Consider the following 23,362-nt stretch of genomic DNA (forward strand, 5'->3'; position numbering starts at 1 on the left):
ATGTCACAAATATTTTAAGATATGTTGGCGTTCATGAACTTTTTACAAAGGTATGCATGCATATGATAATTTTGATAATGTTGATTGAGTGTTTTTCTTTTTGGATTTGGAATAGATCTAAAAAAACTAAGATTAACTGGGTTTTTTGGATTAGAACACAACTCTAATTAACTTGCATTTTTCTATAATATGGTTTATTCTACTTCCTTCATAATTTTTAATATATTTCCGTCATTCCAAAAAAGAAAAACATGGTGAAACAATGCACACATATGGAATAATGAACTTCATGCATTGTCGTGCCAATATGTGCGGCAGCTTGAGCGATCGTCGAGACCCTTAAAATTTCTAGGGCCTCATTTTATTTACATTATTATGTTATTATGTTAGTATAGGAAAAAAAATGTTGATAAATCTTTAAATATAACAATCATGACCATTCATTATTTTTTCTTGATTAATGTCAACCCTTGGATCGTTTCTGCATTATTCTGATGATGTCATCTTAAAGAAAAACAAATCACTATTGATCGAACGCATTCCAACTTCGATCGATTACAAATCGTCGGTCTTTAATAAACACTTTCCATGTTGAAATCGATAAATCAGCCACCTAATTAGCGATTTTTTATAAGTCGATGAGGATGATTGCAACATATTTGATTGAAATCCTTTCTAAATCACTTCCTCAAGCTCAACTATTACACGATTACATCGTCTCTAGATTAGGGTTCTATATTGTTAATCATCTTTTCATTATGATTAATCTTAACCAATAGAGCTATCGTTGATTCTAATAGTCTTCTCTCTCAAAAATGGATTGATCAAGCTACCCAATGCAGATTGACATCAGGTGTGTTTTTGTAAAAAGAATTGTGACGATGTGTTTGGTTTTTCGTTTGTAAGTTCAACTTTTATGACCATATTCTTGATTTCTTTTTGCGATTTTTGAACGATTTTTACACAATTGTGGATGATTGCATTGAAAAGTGGTGCTTTACGTCACGACATCTTATTTTAGGGTTTTGGTCCCCTGATCATGGTGGAGAGTGGGTGTATTTCAGATTATGTAGAGAAGCTCATAAGCACAATTTTCTTGTACGAATTTAAGATACTGACTATTTGTTATTGCAATTTAAGTTATCAATTGAGTGAATCTGTTGCTTTAAAACGACAAAGAACTTCTATGAAGCATAGAAATGGTTGTTTCTTGAAGTAAAAATGAATTTATTGTAACCTGCCAAAGGGAACTGTTTACTGAAATTGTGGTTAATTGATTATTGGCATGGTTTGTTTCTTTCCCCCATGGCCTTTCATGGAATTGGACCTTGGCGGGGATTGGATGTGTATTCTCCCTATTTCCAATATGCTCCTTTCTTGCATTTCTCTTGACATTTTAGATGATAAACTGGAACTAAAAGTCATAATTTTTAAGAATGATAATGAATTAGTGATAATGATGATTATTGGTGATAACTTAATTTGATCTAGATGATTGCTAGCTCTTTCTTTCTTCATCCCCATGCTTCATTTCTTTCAACTTTCTTATATCTAATGTTTGTTTTCCTATAATAACCATAATGTAAGAATTGATTTAAGGTCTTGTTTTGATTGTTGTTGTTGTTCTTCTTCTTTTTCTATGTTAAGCTACAAGGACTTGGAGTGAACCTGAAATGCAAGGCACACTACCTGTGCCCAGAGATAGCCACAGCTGCACCACTGTAGGAGATAAGTTGTTTATATTTGGTGGCACACATGGGAACATTCCTCTTAAGGATTTGCACATTTTGGACACCTGTGAGCTGTCTATGCTTTCTTTTTCCTACATACACATTTCCATGAATCAAATCTCAAATATAATCTGATCATATGATATTAATATCATCAGCTACAAACACATGGATGACACCATATGTAAAAGGGGAAGGCCCAGAAGCACGAGAAGGCCACAGTGCTGCACTAATTGGCAAAAGACTTCATTTTTGGGGGATGTGGGAAGTCTTTTGACTCTCCTGTTGAAGAATAGTTTGATGATTTATACATCTTGAATACAGATCTAGTGTTTCCATTTCAATTGAATACTGTAATGTAAATTGTAAAATGACAATTTTATCCCTTCTTTAGAGACAATACTATAGAAGCAAGTGGCAACCACTGGAATTCCACCTGCCGAACGTCATAGCCATACTTGTATCTCATGGAAAAACAAAATCATTGTGATTGGTGGAGAAGATACACGAAACTATTAAATGTCTGATGTCCATATGCTTGATGCAAGTTTCAATTTTGACTTTTTCTACCAATTTTTTTAATGTCATTACCTAATTTCTACATTCTTGTTCATAGATACACTTACTTGGACAAAATTGGTGACCAATGGTGAGCTTTTGCCACCTAGAGATGGGCATACAACCATTGCATTAGGCAAGAATTTGTTTGTGTTTGTAGGTTTTACTGATGTTGAAGACCTGTATAATGACTTATACATGTTTGATCTTGGTATGTAAATTGTAATGTAACAGAAGTATCAAGTTTTGTTTTTTTTTTTCTTTTTTTTCATGATATGTTATTTCTTGATATTTCCAACATTTGTGCAGAAACTATTACATGGACTAAAGTTATGACAATAGGAGAAGGGCCTTCTGTAAGATTTTCAATGGTTGGAAGCACTTTACATCCACAACATGGAGGTGTTTTTATATTCATAGGTGGATGCAATAAGAAACTTAAAGCACTTGATGACATGTTCTACCTATTCACAGGTTTAATTTAATCAATCCTTGAAGTGAATTTCACAATGAATCAGTTACCTTACATTATTGCTAATACATTTATGCTAACTGATTTTGATTTTAGGGATTGTAACTGAAAACGAAAGAGATGAAAGAAAACTAGAGAAGTTATCTTTGAGAAAACAGTTATTGAAAAGTCAAGAACAACAAGTTTTGACTTTGACTCCAAAATGTGATACTGATACCCCAACGGCAATGCCAAGTCATATCCAATTTCCACCAAAGTACGATTTTTTTAAAATTTTATTTTTACTTTTTCTGATTATGTGTTGGCATTTTGACTTTTTTTGATTTGCAGATAGACAAAATGTGTATTTGAATGAGTATCATAATTCACAAGGGAAGAGAACATTTCAAGCAAAAGTAACAAAAAACATTACAAATTGTTATACAATTGAGACAATTATAGATGGGAAGCCTCTGCGTGGAGTTTTATTCTCAAACAACGTTAAGAAAAATGTTGTTGATGATTTAAGAAGGTTGTAAATCTATTTAATAAACCTATATTTGATGACTTAATAATCAAATTTGATTTTTTTAAAAAAAAATATTAGGAAAAGAGTTGTAGTTGAGAGTGTAAAAAAGGGATTTGAGCATGATACCACAAAAAGTACTGAACCTGAACATCATACACCAGGTACAACTTCTGCTTCTTCTGATATGAAGACACCAGCAGCTTCTAATGCTTCTCCACCTCATGAGGTTATTTTTGTAATTCTAATAATCATTTCTTTATTTTGTATGTTTAACATAATAAATTAATTACTCAAAGTGTATGTATTGAGATATGATCTTGTTTTGTGCAACTAATATGCAGGTTTCAGGAAAGGGATAAAATCGTCTTTAGAAGTTAACAAATTGAATCCATCAACAGCAGTTGAAGACATTGCCAATTCAATTTCAAATCCAAACCTTGGTCATTGTATTTTACAATTCTATAATTTTATAATTTTATAATTTGTGATGTTCTTACAAGCTTAAATTAATGATGGTTGAATTTATTGCAGATGGTGAATCTCAGCCCTTGACGGGTGAAGAACATGGTCAAATTCATTAGCTCCCAAACTTTTTACCAAATTGTATTCTCAATGCTTGACGGGTGAAGAACATGGTCAATTTCAAATCCGTTTTTTTCTTTTTCTTCTTAATGCTTAACGACTATAAAATTGGATTCCTTGTCGCTATTAATTTTGATTTATGTAGTAGATTTTTCAATGTGTTGAGCTATTTTCTGTTAAATTGTAAAATATATGTGCTTATTTTACACCAGTATATCATTTACATAAACACATATCAAAACTAGGCTATCATGTATGTAGGAGTACATAAACACATAAACCATTAAAGGACTTGAGTTATATCATGAATCGAGACAATGTTTTTGAGCAATTTCTGGCAAACGATTTGCCCCCTTTTTATATCTGAATCAAAGTTAAGCATCTCTTTCCTTTAGAATGGTCACATAGATATGATGCACCTTGATGGAATACTTGAGTCCAAAGTATTTTAAATGAGTGTATGAGCTTTGAAGATTCATTTATACCAAAAAATCATCATCAAAATGTGAAAAATTGATTACCAACTTATGGTTGATTTGTAGTTTAATTCAAAGTGATTTGAGAATTGTTAGGAAATTCGTTGAATTAAGAGTTCATTAAAGAATACCCAAGTTCCAAGACAAAAGAAAATGACCTTGAATATTCTTTGTGATTTCATTTTTAACTGTGAAGAAAGATGGTGAGACGTTAAGATCTAAATTTGTACACTTTGGTTTTTTTAATTTACTTTTTGTATCCTATAATTGAAGTTATTAGACGTGTGCTTGCAATTCAAGTTCTTTCGGTTGATATAAATTAAGAAACAACTATCCCACACATATTTATTAGTTCAATTCACGCTAAAGTCTAGACATGCCATGTTGCCGATTATATGAGGGGTAAATTTCAGGAAATTTTAATTGCTAATAAACATAAACTACTTATTTTGATATGTATTAATTTTTAAAATTAGTTTTGGAATATTTTTTAAGATTATTTGACATTTTGATTTATGTTTTATACGATTTGTTAAAAACAATCTTATAACAATTTTGTGTTTTTTCAAAATCAGTTTTAATCAAGATATGGCCACTTTTTTTAAAAGAGTATTTTTAACCAGTTTATCAATACAAAAACATATTAAACTAGATTTAAGACAATTTAGAAGGATTATCGAGCTCAAAAAGTGTGATGACGTTGTTTCTCATGCGATATTAGAAGCTATCCAACTGTTCTTAGCGCAAGGTTTGAACATTGAAGTTCCTCTATGGAATTTTGTATCCCAACTATTATGCTCCCATCATGGGGAGCAATGTCGATCACATTAGATGATATAACACTAAAATCACCAGCATTCATGTACTATTTAGTCTGATCATTGACTAACCTAAATGATATAAACTCAAGTATAAACAAAAATGTTTTGAAAATTAAATTTTCCTTTTACAATATTACATACTCAAACACTCGAGAATCTGTGTTATGTATTGAACCATCAACCGTTTTTGACTACCTAATGATAAGACCAAGGGTGTGCCTACGGAAGAGGCGACACCACCCCTGCCACATCATCACAAACACCGCCCCTCCACCGCGGTGGGGATGCGGTGGAGGCCGCATTGTGGTACCCCAAGGGAGCGTTCATTTCTTTCAATTTTCATTCCAATTGACTGTTGAATGGTCTGATTTAAAAAAAATGTTTTTTTTCTTTCCTTTTTAACCTTTTTACATTCTTATTTAAACCTCAAACCTTTACAATTTTTTTTTTATCTTTCTACTACATTTCCTCTCAGAAAAATTAAAATATGTCATCGTCTGGTTCTTCTGAACACTTTGCTATTATGTTTGATGTTGTTGTCGCTGCTGCTAAATTGGTGGAGTAAACTTATGAAGCTGCATGGAGTAACACAACCGGAAGTGCTGAACGAAGAACCCGAAGATATATTTATAGAAATCGTGAAGAAACAAACCAACGCTTGATACAAGACTACCTTCAAGAGAATGCCACTTTCAATGGTACTACTTCCGAATGCGTTTCAGAATGTTCAAACCTTTGTGCGAACGTATAGTCGAAGATCTAACGAGGGAGTGTGATTTTTTCCAACAACGTCCCGATGCTAGAGGTACACTCGGTTTCATTCCTTTACAAAAATGCACAATTGCACTTTGTCAATTAGAATGTGGCATCATGCGTGATGCGTTGGAAAAGTGTTTCAGGATGCCCGCTAGGATTGCACGAGATAGTCTCCATTATTTTTGCAAAACTATTATTCAGTTTTATGGGTCAAAATATTTACGTAAGCCTACACGTAATGACATCATCAAATTGCAATCTCATCATGCTAGCGTATATGAATTTCTTGGAATGTTAGGAAGTTGAGATTTTCTACATTGGGCATGAGAAAATTGCCTTACCTCACACCATGGTCAATGAAATTTTCCCGAGGTGATCATGGTGATTCAACGATCATACTTGAAACAATGGTATCACAGGAACTGTGTATTTGGCAAAAAAAAATTTGGTTCTTTTGGTTTACTTAACGACATTAACGTTCTTAATCATTCAACTATATTTAATCGTTCTTAATCTGTCACACCCCCAAACCAAGGATGGCGGAAACGTTCGGGGGTGGAGGATTTCATGTATAGTATCACAACAACAAGTATAATAGTGCTCAAAGTAAATACAACCATCATAAATATAATTGAAAAAGTTACACCAAATTATGTGTTTACATGTTTCAAAATCAATTACATTATGATGACAAAATAAATTGTTTGACGATTTAACGTCCCATCCTCAAGGCGCTGATGTTTTCCTGTTTCACTGATTTCCTGAGAATACAAGTAGTTTTAAAAAAAATGTCAACAATTAAGTTGGTGAGTTCATAAGAGTTTTGTTTTATAATGAAACCGTTTTCCTTGTAAAAGTAACAAAATATGTTTCCAGAAAATCCAATATTTTCCTTATTATGTATGAAATGAATGCTTCTATGTTATGCGGCAATGAATCCTAGAAAGCCCCATAGATTCCTTCTATAATCACTCAGCGTATATAAATTATATAAAAATTAAGTTAAATAAACCGTCGAATATAATGGGTCTACCCCAGGTCCACAACCAAATAAGGAACATGAGATAAGGCGGACCCACCAATTCTAAGTCGATTGTGACTAGATTCTTATAAACTCTAGCATATACACTTAACAATTATAGCTGAAGTCTAACAATTCTAGATGAAATATAGTTTTAATATCATGAAAACTATTTCATGTGAACCTGATACTTTGTATTTGTACCCCTTTTCGTATGAAAACCTGGTACTTTGTATTTGTACCCCTTTTCGTATGAAAACATGGTACTTTGTATTTGTACCCATTTTGTATAAAACCGGTACTTTGTATTTGTACCCCTTTTCGTATAAATCCGGTACTTTGTATTTGTAACCCTTTTCGTATGAAAACCTTTTGTAATGTAAATGAACATAAACTATACCTATTATAGTTTATCAAGATGTTTGAAATATATAAGCAACCTAACTATACCTATTATAGTTTAGTATGTTTGTTTGTGGTGTATAAGAACCATTTTCTATGTAAGTCGAATGTATAGCAAAATATAACTATGTTTATCTTGCTTTGTTTTGTACTAATGGTAATGATGGAGGATTCTTACAATTCAGTGAGTATTTTCTGTTATATAATTATACCACAACAAGAAACACATGTAAAATATGAAGTCATCAATGATTTAACACTTTGCTCAACATGTTACAAAGTGTGTTGAAAGTTATAAGCTGTTAACTAGTTTTTAACTTTTCTACACTGTTTTAGAAAGGTCATAGAAAAATCATACGAAGTCGAAAACTAAATCCATAAATTATGAGAGTTCCTAAAATGTGTCTAGTTTACTCATAATTTTTATCATGATTTTTAATGACATCCAACTTGAGTGAAAAAGTCCATAATCACATATTGGTCCAGATTGGTGTTTGAAATGATAGGCAGTTTTGTAAAAATCACCATAAATCGTAGAAAAATCGTGTAGAGATGTGCAAGTAGTCATTTTAAAGCTAAGAATTGGAACTACTTGCACCTAAAACAGTTTTGAAAACTAAAATGTTTAAGTTGCCCAAAACAGTCTGTGAATGGAGTTGAACTTTTCTGATGAAGGCTGTTAAATGAGTTTAGTTGTGTTCTTGGTGTTTTATCTTGTATCCCCCCCCTAAAAACTTAAGAAAACATGAAAATGTAGGGGTATGAACTCACCTTATGTGATGTAAGTGGGTGGATGTTGAAGAAGAGAAGTGTTCAACTCAAGAACAGTTGATGCCTAAAAGATTTTCGAGAATCTAACACCAAAGTGATGGAATTTGTGTAAGCATTCTATGATATGAGTAAAGGGGAGTGTAATGATCATAGAGAGGATGATGAAACTTACCAAAAATGAGAGAAAGTTTGATGATCAACCCTTAAATCTCGAAATTGGAGTGGGAGGATTTGAGAGAAAAGTGATGTTTGATACTTGGAGAAAATGAGGAAAATGAGTGAAGTGAAGAGTGAAAGAGAGTTCTCCAACTCCTTTGAACGTGGGTTGTTGGGAAAGGAGTGGGGTAGGACCTTGAAGTGACTAGGAGTAGTGGGGAGTACAAGGAATGGTCAAAGGAATGGGCATGGGGTGGTGGTTTGTGTCAAATATCATGGCAAGATTCACACTCCACCTCAAGATCTCACTTAAAAGATTTTATTCCTAAATAAATATTTCCATCAAAATATGTTTATATTATGAATATTTAGGGTCTTATTTATTAAAATATGATTTCTGGAGAAATTCACGCGTTAAAAGGATGAAAAACGGGCTTAAAATGGAGAACTAGTCGAAAACCGGGTGAAATGTATGAAAATCCGAAGTTCTGGGCGAAGTCTCGGTCATCAGCAGCCTAAAACCGGAGTGGCTTAGTCGCCTGGGTGCGGTCCGAGGAGAAGGGAAGCTTAGCCGCGGATGAAGAAAGGAGGCGCTGCGGTCCGAAGTCAGGAGAACCGGAAGCGAACCTCAGATGCAGGCTGCTCCATGCGGCTGCGGTCGGTGGCTGCGGTCATGACGACTGCGGCTCTGGGCTTCGGCTCGGTGGCTTCGGCTGGATGGCTGCGGCTACTCAGGGACCTCGGACTCGGCTTAAGAGGCCTCGGATCCAAGAGGACTTGGCCCCTATAGAGAGGCTTCAGCCCAAAGGAGCTATTTTCCAAACTATCTCCCCTCTTTGAGTGGTTTCTTATCAAGCCAAGTACCGGGATGCCCAAAATGATCAGAATAAATCCAAAAGAGGTTTTGGGAGAGATTTCACATTCTTGGAGAGATTTGGGAGAGATTTCACATTCTTGGAGAGATTTGGGAGAGATTTCACATTCTTGGAGATATTTCTCATACAAAGAGAGATTTAGGAGAGATTTCACATTCTTGGAGAGATTTCTCATACAAAGAGAGATTTGGGAGAGATTTCACATTCTTGGAGAGATTTCACATTCTTGGAGAGATTTAAGAGAGATTTCTAGATAAAGAAAGATAGAGTGAAAACGATTGAGAGAGGTTTCGTGTGTGACATTTGTGAGTGTTTGGCTCCGCAACGCAAGGTCCGTAAGCCCCATTAAGCCATGTTTAAGGATCTTACACACTCCCAATGAGTATGCAACATTGTTTTATCGGTTTGGTTCGTTACTTACTACGGTTTTAGGTTAAGGAAATCTAGATGTACGAAATATTCGTGAACCCTAAACTTAAACCTATTTTGAGTCATGAACCCAGTAGTTTGGAGAAAACCTGTGGAGTAAAGACAACTAGTGAGATGTAAGAAATCTACTCATGATATTTTAATAAATTTCATCCTAACACTTACCAAATCATGTTTGCTACGTCAATATCATGCATATGTCACCGAAATTCCAATATCGTTGTCTATATGACACTGTTTTGTTTATGTCATGTCAAGTCGTTATACGCCCCCCCCATTTTAAATGAAAAAGTAACCATGAACGATCGATCTTTATTCAGAGAATTTATACCAATTCCGAGCGGAAGCTTTGACATTATCATAGGTATCAATCGGCTACCTCCCCATTGTGTCTAGATCTATAATACAAGAAAGGTGTACGGCCAAATCTACCTACGAGAAAACCATGGTCATTTATGATGACAAGTTGGAGAAAAACCAAAAATTTTGTAACGCCCCGTTCCTAAAAGTACTTATTTATGAGTCCCCGGGATTTAAGAGGAAGAGTATTTTTGGTCCTTTTATGGGAAAGTGGGAAAAGAAGGCCAAATATGAAAATTTGGGACACGCCGAGTATGCCCATCGTAAGCTGGGTTACGCCCAACGTAAGTGAGTAAGTGGACGCGGTGCAAGGTTGAGTATGCCCAGCGTACTCTCAGAGTTCTAAAACCCTAAAATTAGGGTCAGCCACTATATAAGGAACATGTTGGTTCATACCCTAGCCTCCATAAGCTCTCTCTTAACCTCAGAAACCCTTGATAGACGTTCCACCTCCATTGTTGGGTGTGTTTGGCCTTGGAAAGCTTATTTTGGCAAAGAGAGGCTAGAAGAAGAAAGAGGAAGTTGTCAAAGAAGGAGTTGAGTGGTTGGAGCTTATAGATCTGGAAAGATATCATCCTTTGGAGCCTATTTGAGGTATAAAGCTTCTTGCTTGACATTTATATTGCATAGATCTAAGTGTTGTGAAGTTTTGACATCATTCTTGTCCCAAAAGTCCTCATCTTGATGCATGTTTTGAGTTGGTCGAGATTATCTGTACTTTCAGACCTTAGGAGAGGTCTTGAGTGAGAAAAATGAGGTCCCAAGGGTTGTGGTTGTTCCATGGGTGAGATAAGTAGGTATTAATGGATTAAGACCTTGGATTAAGAGCTTTATGGACGTCCCAAGTGATAAAGTTCGAGACTTTATGAATCTTAGGCATATTTGGCCTAACGATCTGAAGTTTGGGCTTAAGAGCTTAAGCCATTAAGAAGTTATGTGGACTTAATGAGCAGCGAAGTTACGCCCCGCGTAACAGAGGAGTACGCCCCACGTAGCGGGTTAGTGCCCCGATCCCCAATTGCGAATCAGCGTGTACGCCCGGCGTACAAGGAGGGTACGCCCAACGTACTCCCTCTGTTGGGTTTTCATTTTGGGACTTAGGGATTGGGCTGTTATTGGGCTGCTGGACATTAGGGATGGAGTATTGTGGACCCATTAATTATTATGGACCATGGGTCTAGGCCCATTTGGTGAGGTGGGCCCAATTTAGTAAATTGGGACAATAGCGGGCTTTGCTTCGGACTTTTGGTCTTTGGGCCATCAGTGGGATTGAGAGCTTATCCAGTGTTGGGCCGGAATGAGTTAAGGGTAAATTGGTCAATTTACCCTTAGAAGGGTATTGTGCTTAGCCTAATGATTATTTTGCTATGTTGGCTAGTTCGGGATTTTCGGTGAGTCGGTGATTCGAGAATCTGCTTCTTCAGTTCAGAGTTTCGACAGTGGCAAGGTGAGTTATCCTCACTATATCAACAGGGTCTAAGGCACCAAGGCCGACCCTTTATCGGATTGAGATCCGGGTATTTGTTGTTATGTTATTGCTTTGATATCTTTGCATCCTGGTAGCTAGGATGGTATATGTTAGAGACCTGGTTAAGGTCGGTATCCTGTTATGTAGGATGATGCTATGCTAGTGACCGGTTAGGTCGGTATCCTGGTTAGGATGATGATATGTTATGTGATCTGCTAGATCGGCTTGTTGACTATGATTTGTTATATGATGGTATGTTTATGTGCACATGGTTGTTTGGACTGGGGTTGGGTTGAGGCGGGTCCTGCTTTGTGTTGTAGGCCAAGATACCCAGGGCAGACCGGTTGTCCCGAAGGCCCAGCGAGCGGTCCGGATAGGCTGTAGGCCCCCAAGAGGGCGGACCAGACGTGCCGAGGCTCGGAGAGTGGACTAGGCTGACTGAAGGCCTAGTGCGGGCGGACCAGTCATACAGTAGACTCAGAGAGTGGACCAGGTGGATTGAAGGCCCGGAGCGGGCGGACCAATCACACTGCAGACTCGAGGTATATGGCTAGACTCGGAGGGTGGACCAGGTGGACTGTTGGCCGGTGCGGCGGACCAGTCACACAGTAGACCCGAAGTGCATGGCTGTTCTGTGTTCTGATATGATATGGCATGTTATGTGAGTATGGTATATGTGGTTGGTATTTTGGGGGTATCTCACTAAGCTTTCGGGCTTACAGTTGTGGTTTAATGTTTTCAGGTTCTTCAGGAGACTGTGGCAAGGCAAAGGCGTGATCGTACCGCTCCTCATGATTATGTTTTATGATGTGATTCTGGGGAGAATCTGATAATAATTGTATTGAAAACCTTTTTGAAATAACATTAAGAAAATGGGTTGTTTTTGAAAAGTTGAAATTGGTTGAATTTTTATGGTCGTTACAAGTTCCTTACCGTAAAAATCAAACGATGGATTGTTGTGAACTTCTCGGTTCACCGTGAGTTAAGCAACCTTGTGAAGGATTTAATCAAATGTGAAGGATTAAAATGTGGAGGATTTAATCAAATGTGAAGGATTTGATAAAATGTGAAGGATTTGATTAAATGTGGAAGATTAGGTGAAGACTTCTTTTCAAGAAATGAATGCTAGAATTTTAACAACAAAGGAAATTTATGTTGGCTAATACTGGAGATTCATCAGCAAATCCTCTAAGATGAGCCCAATCGCCAACCATGTTAACACCAAAAGGAAACAAAGTCCAAATGGAAAAATAAGCAAGAAATTATATTCCAGAAGTTGGAACAACTATGGTGTAACGCACCAAACCTACCTTTTTGAAAGAACGAAGAACTTGTTCGTATACGACAACATGATCATAACGGATTGAGGTGCACATAGATAAATTGAGACAAGGTTTTTGCTTATGCTTTTGGTTGAATGACATAAATAATAAATTTTTTTATTATCATGACATGTGAGATTCGTTGACATTGTAATGAGATTGACATGTTAGCAAATGTCTTGAGCCGAAAAGAATGTACCAAACCCCACTGAGTATGAAAATTAACTATGAATATCCATTCACAACATATGGCTCAAATTCGAGAAGATTTACTCGATACCTTGAGAGAGAAAAGCTTCACGAGTGGAGCTCTGTAAAGGCTGGATAATTAGGTCAACCTCAGGGATGACGCGACGTGATACTTTATGAACCAAGTTTGTACACTTAAGTGCAGTAAACATAAGAGCATGATCTTGGACAAAGCTCACGGACGAAAGCGTCCCATCCATCAAGGCTCCGACCTAATGTGTTTATATCTAAAGAAACGAAAATGGTGAACATGAATGAAAGCAGAGATTATCAATTAAGTGGACAAATAACAAACTTGTACCAAATGCAGAATGTCAGAAATACTCAAGACTAGGTTAATGATAAAGAAATACCCTAGTAAAAGCGGGAACCAACGTCAATGGAATTCATACCAAAGCTACCCTAGAAACATAGTGGCTTCAATTTTATTCAACTAGTCGTCCACATATTGACTAAGTATGCCTATTTTCCGTTAAATCTAAGAACCATGCTAAATGGAGAAGCTAACCAGGACTTGCCAAAGAAATCATCAGACTGCATGAGGTGCCAATCTATATCATGTCTCACTATGATAGTAGATTCACCTAGCAATCTTGACAGTCATAAAAAATAATTGGGTACACGCTTAGACATAAGCATAGCTTATCATCTCTAATGGTCAGAACGAAAGAACCATCTCAACATGAGTAATATGCTCTGAACATGTATGATGGAGTTGAATATTTCATAAGGTACTCATGGTTGTTAATTGAGTTTACCCATGATAATAGTTGTCACACCAACATAAAGGCCATACCATTGAGTTTTTATATCAAAGCGAGCGCCAATACTCGATATGTTGAGCAACGGTTAAAGATGCAAAATTCAACAAAAAGCATGCATGTGATATGCTGCATTTCGATCCAAGAATCACTGATGAAATTACAAAAATATTATGTGAACCTGAGAACGATTTCGGGCTATACATGAATCTCAAGAGAGTTATGTGAAAAAAAGATGTAAGTCTTGACTTCCAAATCAAAGACTGGGTAACTTTAAACGCTTTCCTTTTGAGGAATGATTCAGATTAGAGAATGAGGGAGGTTAAACCTGCAGCTCAAAGTACCTTAGAGTTTCTTAATAGAACTTGGCCATGTTATTTACATCAAATTATCTTGAGGACTAAACGATATGGACGATGCTCTTTCAAATGCCAAATCTCAATGAGTGTACCAAAAACCATGCTAGTGTTTCATATTTGGGAAAGTACATCACCAGAATTGTATTTAAGATTCAATAATCTTTAAAATACTTGATTTGGTCTTATTCCATATTATTTTCCCTTATAGGATTAGAATAGAGCCATCTATTTGACCTAGTATCCAATCTTGGGTTATGAAACATAAAATGGCTACAGAAAGGTCATGTGTGGATCAAACGAAAAGAACATACCACCAATTGCTTTATCATGTTTTATTTACATGTTGAATTTCGAGAAGAAATTCCTTTCAATGGGGGAACAATGTAACAATTGGTAAAAACTGGTCAGAGTTCGCCGGTCAAATCACCGCGAACTGCTATGTGTTAAGGATCAATTATGTGAAAATTATATTTTTATAATGTATATTAAAAATATTATATTCAAAATTGCCTTTATAACGTCTCAAACCATTTATAGTTGAGAATAGAATCGGAAATCACCAAAAAGTAATTATATTTGTGATGTTAAAAATAAAAAATTTCATTAACTATATTTGAGAATTATAGATAAGAAATTTGGATAGATTATGTTCTTCTAATTCCATGGATATAAAGAATGTTCAAAACGGATATCGTATGAGAAAGTTACGCCTCTTTAAAGTTATAAAAATCAGTATGCATCTGATTTTCCTGAAACCAACTGTGCACTGCTACGTTTGGAATAGCTACGAACCTCGTAATCCACTTATGAATATGTTTTTGAACTTAGATTATGATACATTACATTATTTAATTTTTATCACATTTTTAATCTCGACAAAAAGCAGCTTCGTAAAATCTGTCGAATCCGAAACAATTAATCGTTAAATTTTAAAAGTTGTTTCCTGGAGTTTGGTATATCATAAATTAATTCAGTCTAAGCTTTTGGAATCACAATGACCCAGACAACAAGTAGGAAAATTTCAGAAAAAATTTCACAAAACGATTTGTTGACACCCGAATCGAAAACGGGATTTACAACACAAAAATATATTGCATTGATTTTTGCACAAAATATCTTTAGAATCTGATTTTTTTTACAACTTCAATCATTAAAATCTATTAAAAATCTTTGGACAATCAAATTTCTATCTTTTCTTTTTATCATTTTAGAAAACTCTAAAATGATAATGCTCTCTCTCTCTCTCTCTCTCTCGGTCTCGGTCTTGGGTATGACCGACAAGGGAAGAAAACCGGTGGCTACCAACACCTCCGTAACTCCCTTCCTTCCTCGTTTTCTTTCCCATCGATCAAGCACCCAAACGCCCTTCTGCTTCACATGTCGCAGCTTCCAAACACCCATGTGATGACTCCCAAGCAACAACAACCAAACAACCCCCTTTTCTTCTTCCTTCTACATCCAAGCCAAACCAAAGCACTGGTGGTGCTCTTTTCATCGGAGATTGATGCTGCTGCTTTTGTTCTATCGGCTTTGTGCCGGAAACAAGATGTAAGAAACGAGAAAGGCTACCGGAGATCGACTACTTTCCTCCTCGTGATTTCTCAGCCACACCTAACCAACCCTTTTGACTACCTTCATTTTTTTGCTTTCATTCGACTTTCCTTCTTCACCGATCGAAAAAAAACTAGAGATCGCTATCTCTTATTTCTTTCTCTTCCTTCGTTTTTCTCCTTTCTCCAGCCAAGCTAAGTGCAGACGATGTCTTTCCGATCCACCCACTACCCATTGTTTTCTCTTTTTCCTACTCCCATTCGTTTTCTTCTTTGGTCATATGGGAATTGAAGACCCATTCCCTTTCGTTTGAACTGTCAGGCCAAACACAACCACCACTAGCTTTGATTTTCATCCTTCTTGTCTCGATCAAACACCACCGATCCTTCCCTGTCGCTACCCCTGTTTGTGATTCATTGTGTTCGATCGGATGAAAACCAAGGACAGGAGTTCCCTTTTCCCATCGTTGACGATATGAGTTGCCCCCGTTTTATTATTTTCTTTCTCAAAAGATAAATCATTGGATGCTCTTATGTGCTTCATTTGTGTGTCTAATCGTTTTCATTCATGTTTCTTTCCGTTCGATCTATCAGACAAGGGCACAAAAAGCCCCAACTCTTTTTGTTTGAACCACTTGATAGATTCAGCCCCTGTAAATGTTTAGTAATACCAAAACATAGACCTGGAAATTCGTGTATTTGTGTCATGAAAACATGTCAGCCACGAATTTGACACGATACCATTACACGATGAGAAATATGCTTTAACTCAATTTTTAAGATGTATTCGTGTCGTGTCGTGTCTCTCACATATTCGTGTATTCTTGTATGGAATTGCCAGGTCTACCAAAACAACACTCATTTGAAAACATTATCAAAATGGTCACTTTTGGTTAATTGATTTACTAAACAAACCTCCACTTGTTAAGTTATACCCACAACAGCCCTACATATGTTAAGTTATACCCAAATCAATCCCTCTTATTTGTTTTGATTAACTAAAACTATCCATTTTGGTTAATTAAGTTACAAATCAACCCCGATTCCATTTATTTTAATCAAAATAGCCCTAATGGTTTGTTTTAAACTCAAGAAGGTGTAAATTGCGGTTTCTCACGACAAGCTTCAAAAAACGAAATGTTGCTAGGAATACTAAGACTGTGTGTCTTGGTGGAAAACCCTTCATTTTCATAACCGTTAATCCGCAAAGAACGACTAAGGAGAAGTATATATGTCATACTATTGATCTTATACGGTTAGACCGCCTGCATGGAATTGGTAGCTACAACTACGTCTGACGAGACGTATTTTGGCATTGACATTAGTACCACTGAACATTACCACGTCTTATAATGGGATGAATGACTTAAGCATGCCCTATTAAGGAGCCAGTTCAAAAAGTATAGTGTCACGAGTTCGATTGTGAGTTTATTATAAAATCGTAGTTTTGTTTCGTTACCGTATAGAGTTGATATTGGGTTTATACGGTGTTTTTGTTCACTTATACTAGTTGAAAAGGCTTGTATGTAATGGAATAACTTGTGACGCAAAAAGATAAGTGTCAATACTAGAAATTAAGTAAGTCATAGAATACTTAATAAATATCATGACACAGATGGACATGTTTTAATAACTTACATTAAATAAGTTATTTAAACAAACCCTTTGTTTTTTTTGAAGAAAATTCAATATTCACGTGAGAGGAGTTTGCCCTAGTGGGGTAAGTGTGTTTCCCAAATTAAGTAAGATAATACTTAGGTAATACCACGGCACGATTTTACAAAATTATAAATTTGAAACTTATTAGTTTTATATATAAACTATACAATGCTTGTACATGGTTTCTAGAGTAAAGTTGGTCATTTTTTGTCTTGCACAAGATGCAATATTACTTTATTTTATATAAATTGACACTCAAATTTTTTATATAAAAAGCATTTTGGTCATGAGAATCGTATAATTTTTATATAAGTCTGAATTACTTAGGTGTGTGTCACAATTTAGCAATAGTCATCATCAATGTAATTTCTATTTCAGTAATAATAGAAGATTATATTTGTACTGTTCAATGTATGATTCAATAACTGTGATTACTGATTTATGTCGCGCACATCGATGTTTCTATCGGTGTGAAGGGTTTTGAGCATTCTAACACTCCTATGGTGTACATGAAACCCTATAAACCTTGGATCTATGTTTTTTCTATTATACATGCAAATATTCAATATTCCAATGTTTCATCCTAACTAGCATAATATGAAGTATATACAATACAAGAATCTAGTAGAATGATATACCTTTTGATGAAGCTTGAAGTCTTGAACCTTTAAGAGCTTAGTGCCCCAAGTCTTGGACCTCAAATGGAATCACACAACACCAAAAACAACTTGGAATAACTTGAGAATAAGGATACTTAGGTTCACACTTGAAATTGACCCACTCTTGTTTTCTCACACACTAGTGTCAATTTCATGAACCAAAGACCTCTTTATATAGTGTGGAGGATTAGGGTTACATTCATGTAAACCCTAATACCCATGACCTTTCATTTCCATAGGATCCATGGGTTAAACACTGCATGGACTATCCATGAAAGCTTAGCCCAACCTAAATAAACTTGGTCCACCACACACACACACACACACACACATATATATATATATATATATATATATATATATATATATATATATATATATATATATATATATAAGAGTCCATATTTAATTAGTTCCTTTTGATCACTAAATTTATTCTAAATAAATTCTTGATCAATACTAATTAAATAATACGATTTCATATTAATATATTATAACTTATAATATATTAATATAAACCACTAGTATCCTTTTTCTCATTTTGTCTATCCAATTGTTCCGATGTCATGTAACCCAAATGGACCATGCCAAATCGGGTCAAGTACATACCAATTATAGTTATGGACTTAGACACTAATCCAACAGTCTCCCACTTGGATAAGTCTAAAACTATTATTGTGTATAACTCCAAAACCTGACTAGCAATCGTAGCTCTTAAAGCCACTGTCGAACTCCGACCTAGTCAATGACTTGTTCATTAGTTAAGGGATCATATATTCCTCTATTCTAGATATCATATGGACTGAGACATGAATTATAATCCTTCTCTTTGTCCATTTGTTGTTTCCCGATTTCCGATTTACGATGACCGGCTAATTGAACAAATCAAATCAGTCCAGGCTTGGCCAAGCACTTAGGGGTGTCATCACTAAATCATCGAGGTGCGCACAGATATCGCTTTTATCCCTACAAGGGTAAAAGGAATGGATAAACTTCGACTCATATGCTAGTCCTACTACTTGTTGAATCATACAAAAAGGCACGTTTTGTAACATTGAGTTATCAATGCGTTTTTGTGCAATCAATGTATAACCAACTCATAGTCAACAACTCATATCTCTAGGTTTGAAGAATATAAGATATTATCGTTTTATGATCGCTCGTGATAAAATCCATGAAGTAATTCAAATGAGCGTGGGTTTAATCCAATACTCAGAACTTATGAGCAATCATGAATGTTGTAGCAACTCTCACTATGTCCAACACCTTAGACATCTAGAAGCCAGCTTCATGACAGTCTTGCCTTAATACCTACTTCCAACGTATTATCGAATATGGATGGTTTGAATAACTTAGTCATTCGGGAAGAATGACCTCGTTATTCTGGAAGTCAAAACATGCAAAGTGAAACACAAGAATAATTGTATCCAATATGGTCTCAGAACTTATGAATATAAATAGAACACCCTTTATTTATTACCATATTGATTACATATTATTCATTGTATAATGTTTCAACTAATCAACTTTATACTTGAATCAAAACAATAGTCATGCCATGATCTAAGCATGCACACTATGTTTATCCAAACAATAGTCATGCCATACACCAAGTATGCACACTATGTTTGTCCAAACATTAGTTATGCCATATACCAAGTATGCACACTAAGTTTGTCTATGATCTTTACTTTGTGAAATAGATCGATTGAACATAATTCCAATGATTCTCATTTCACAATCCCAAATCCTTATCGTAAATGTAAGAATTCCAAATCCCTACCATTTACCAAAATCTGTTAGATTTTAAACTTATATGCACTGATCCTCTTGTAATGATTATGCACAAAATCATAAAGACTTGTCAACAGTCATTACAGAGTATTCCAATGGAGATCAACTACATGGAAACGAAGTCTCAGATTCAAAGTACATTGCTTTGAACATCCTACTTGCATTAAATTTTCTAATCTTACACAGATTGAATAACTTCCACCTATGGAGACATTTCCATATTCCCATTTTGACTATCACTTCTGAACAAGTGTTGCCTCCTTTCAGAATATGTCAATATGGCCCTTCCAAAATTAACATTATACTTCCAACTGTCCCTGAGCAACCAATCTTTAGTAAACCTCATATTGTCCTCGACAATTGCTTAATGACTTTAGTCATATCCAAGTCTAGACCTTTTCCCCTCTTAATTCCCCCAGACATTTGAAAAATTTTGAAAAGATAAATATTATAGCACATGCAATCGATCCTATACCCGAAGCATATGGGACACAATTCATGATGTCTCACATAAAAACATGATTATAGACCAGTCTTTTGCTACAATATTTTTATTTTCCATGTTTTCACAATTCGACTATGAAGAGGGATGTCGTAATCATAATCGAATTTTGAGAACGCAATATATATATAGAATTTCCTTAAGTTGAGCCCTTCCAACATAAAATTCATATATATATATATATATATATATATATATATATATATATATATATATATATATATATATATATATATATATATATATCCTTGACTAAAGATGATTAAAATCTCAATCTAAGCTTTTTAGAAATGAAATAAAGTATAATTTCCTCTCCCTTAATTATAGAAAAACAACTTTTCCCAATTAAAACTTTTATTTTCTATAATTAACATTGCTAACTTGCAACACTTATCATAATTATCATGCTCCCACTAACATGATGATTATCAGCATAACACTTATGCTCCCACTAGCTTTGACATGTACTCAGAAATCAGCTGGATTTCTAGAAATCAATACTTTGTTGACTTTCTTACCAAAGTTCAGACTTTTGATACGAGATGCTTTGATAAAACTTTATCAAAATCATACACCTTCCCTTAGATAGCACACATGTGTGTCTAAACAATTTCAGAACTATGAAAAAGGATGTCGTAATCATAGTCTCACTTGTTTAGACCTTTTCACAATTGCTATCTACTTAAACCCACTTAGTGAAAGCATTTCTTCACCATCATTTTCATGAATCGGAGAGAATATGACATTTAGATTTTATGGTGTATGTGTTCCTATCCATGTGAATTTGTCAAAACCATAATCACAAGACAAGGTTAGTGACAAAACCGAATTCATATGGAGTGAACTTGTGCAGTCTTAACTTCTTGCCACCTGGCAGCACAAGGGTCTGTCATTGCTTCCATATTGTTATGCAACCAATTGAGAACTCTCAGAACTCATATACAAAGCCAACTTTAATTAAAATGGGCACATAAATAGGAATATGTCAACACGATAGGTTATCAACCTCAAGTCGTGTGCTAGTGATAAACTACAGGTTTTATTCTTGATTAGATCTTGAAACTCTTTCAGGATCTTTTAGACTCCCACTGTCCTCTTGACATATAAGAATATCTTGCCAAGACCCATTCCTTGACAAAAAAAAATATTCAAGAGATAGTGCGGATTCTAATCAAGACAAACACTTCACACAATTGGCCTTAGTTGGTCTTTGTTTTATCCAAAACATTATAGCTTACCAATTTCATATGTACAAGAGTAGAACACATTTTACTCTTACATTTTACAAGTGTTAATAAACCATCTTTAAGATGTGTCACTCAAGTTACAGTCTTGGAATATGACTCTAAAACTTGTTTTGGAATGAAGTATGACCCATCTTCTTGATTTAACCATTTCAACAATTCATGACACCTCTTCTTAGCCATAAGAATGCACTATGGTGTCCTTAGAGGATGAATTGTGATATGGTCTCACAATCATTAAGATGATCATAAAACATGATACTAAAGTACTCTCCCATCTTTTCAGATTTGAGAAACTTTTATCTTTCTGCTAAATTTGATTCTTCTCATTCGTTCTGCTATACATCGAAAATTTTCCAATGCTTCAGAATTATACTTAAACTTGTAACTATAACCATATTTACTAAACTTTAGTAAATCATGACGAATAGTCTTATCGATCTTTTGTGGTCGACTTGACTAATGCACAAGAATGTGTACTCGATCCCTTAGTCCTTTACTTGACTCACATATACATGTGAACAAGGAATTAGTCTTAATTTTCCAAAGATGAAAATTCTCATTCATCATACTATACAACTTGCATGATTCCAAGTTTCGGTCCAATTGAAACTTGGGTGATGAGAATCTTTCCTTATTTTGTAAATTTAGACACTACCACGAATGAAAGAATCAAATTCATATTTCCATTATTGCTAGAAACATACAAACATCAATTTTCCATAAATGCCATTGCAAGGAGATATAAAATAAAACAATTTTTTTATTTATAAAATACGGAAAAACTTTTCCTTACAATGAAACTTTAAATGAAAACTCCTATGTAGAAGCTCAAGAATCCGATCTTCGAACCATGCGATTGAAATCCATCTTCGCTATTAAATTCAGCATACTGTTCTTTTAAGTTTCCTTCCCTTTGCTTGATCCTAAAGAAGAGTCAAACTTTTTGATTCTTCCTTCTCTTAGATCTTTCAGGTAGCCAGGGTAGCTTCGCAACCAATGCGCCTTACTTTTGGCAATAGAAACATATAGACCCTTTGGGAATGGTACATGGGACAATCTCAAACTTAGCCTCTCTTTACCATTTCGTCAACCAAGTTGACTATGGTCAATCCCTTTCCATTGGGAAGAGAAAGCTTTTTTAGACTTCCAATGTTACCATTGTCAATATCCATGGAAGTTTGGGAAGTCGATCTTCCAATCAAATTTGCTTTACCAGTGCTCCAAATCACTGCTGATTCAGCAGCATCAAGCAAATAGGTAAGATCATTAAGGGTCATGTCATAGTCTGTTACATAGTTGTCCCAAAGGAACTCACTATGTGACTTTGAATATGATTGATGAGCCTAGTCAACAACCAACTTCCTCAAGACTTTGACACCCAACTCTCCCAGCTTGTCAATATATGTGACCTCATCTCCAAGATGTGAGTACACATAGACATTTTTTGTCAATAGGGCTTGAGTGACCTTGAACTATTCAAGAACCTGTAGGTTAAGGAGAATAATTGGACAAGGTGGAGGAAGAGAAGTATGATTTCCATGATCTAATCGCGGGACATCATCTTCATTAGGAAAGCTTGTTCCAAGAGATTTTGGAAGATCATAGTTGTCTGAACCAAACATCTACAACGGGAGAAATTCAAGTTAGTTGGTTTAAGTCCTTAATATAACACTCAATATGAAATATTAAGGCTAGGACCCAACACAATATTTTATAACTTGGAAGAGGGATGTTGTAATCAAAGCTATAAAATATTTGAAGGTAGGTGAATGACGATTCACCAATTTCCACCATGAAAAACGAAATGAAATATTAGGTTTTAATTGGATTTGAAACTCCTAGATCTTTTGAGATTCATTGAACTTTTCACTAGCA

General features: G+C 35.3%; 1 protein-coding gene across 4 annotated transcripts; it reads left to right on the forward strand.

Moving 5' to 3' along the window:
* The first annotated feature begins 528 nt into the window (after nucleotides 1-528).
* LOC145060578 (uncharacterized) lies at nucleotides 529-4,007 on the forward strand. Of its 4 annotated transcripts, none has more exons than XM_079008225.1 (10): nucleotides 529-853; nucleotides 1,648-1,797; nucleotides 1,889-2,273; nucleotides 2,347-2,499; nucleotides 2,598-2,762; nucleotides 2,857-3,016; nucleotides 3,091-3,271; nucleotides 3,347-3,494; nucleotides 3,610-3,714; nucleotides 3,800-4,007. In XM_079008225.1, exons 4-7 carry the CDS (start codon nucleotides 2,487-2,489, stop codon nucleotides 3,092-3,094), a joined length of 342 nt encoding a protein of 113 aa, XP_078864351.1. In that variant the 5' UTR covers nucleotides 529-853; nucleotides 1,648-1,797; nucleotides 1,889-2,273; nucleotides 2,347-2,486; the 3' UTR covers nucleotides 3,095-3,271; nucleotides 3,347-3,494; nucleotides 3,610-3,714; nucleotides 3,800-4,007. The 4 variants fall into 4 exon arrangements, with proteins under 4 accessions (XP_078864351.1, XP_078864349.1, XP_078864350.1 ...); XM_079008223.1 differs by having other exon boundaries at nucleotides 3,430-3,494; XM_079008224.1 differs by having other exon boundaries at nucleotides 3,430-3,494; nucleotides 3,610-3,708.
* The last annotated feature ends 19,355 nt before the right edge of the window (nucleotides 4,008-23,362 follow it).

This window comes from Lactuca serriola, chromosome 6 (genome assembly GCF_051521515.1).
Source record: "Lactuca serriola cultivar US96UC23 chromosome 6, Lser_US96UC23_V15, whole genome shotgun sequence".
In the NCBI taxonomy this organism is placed as follows: Eukaryota; Viridiplantae; Streptophyta; class Magnoliopsida; order Asterales; family Asteraceae; genus Lactuca; species Lactuca serriola.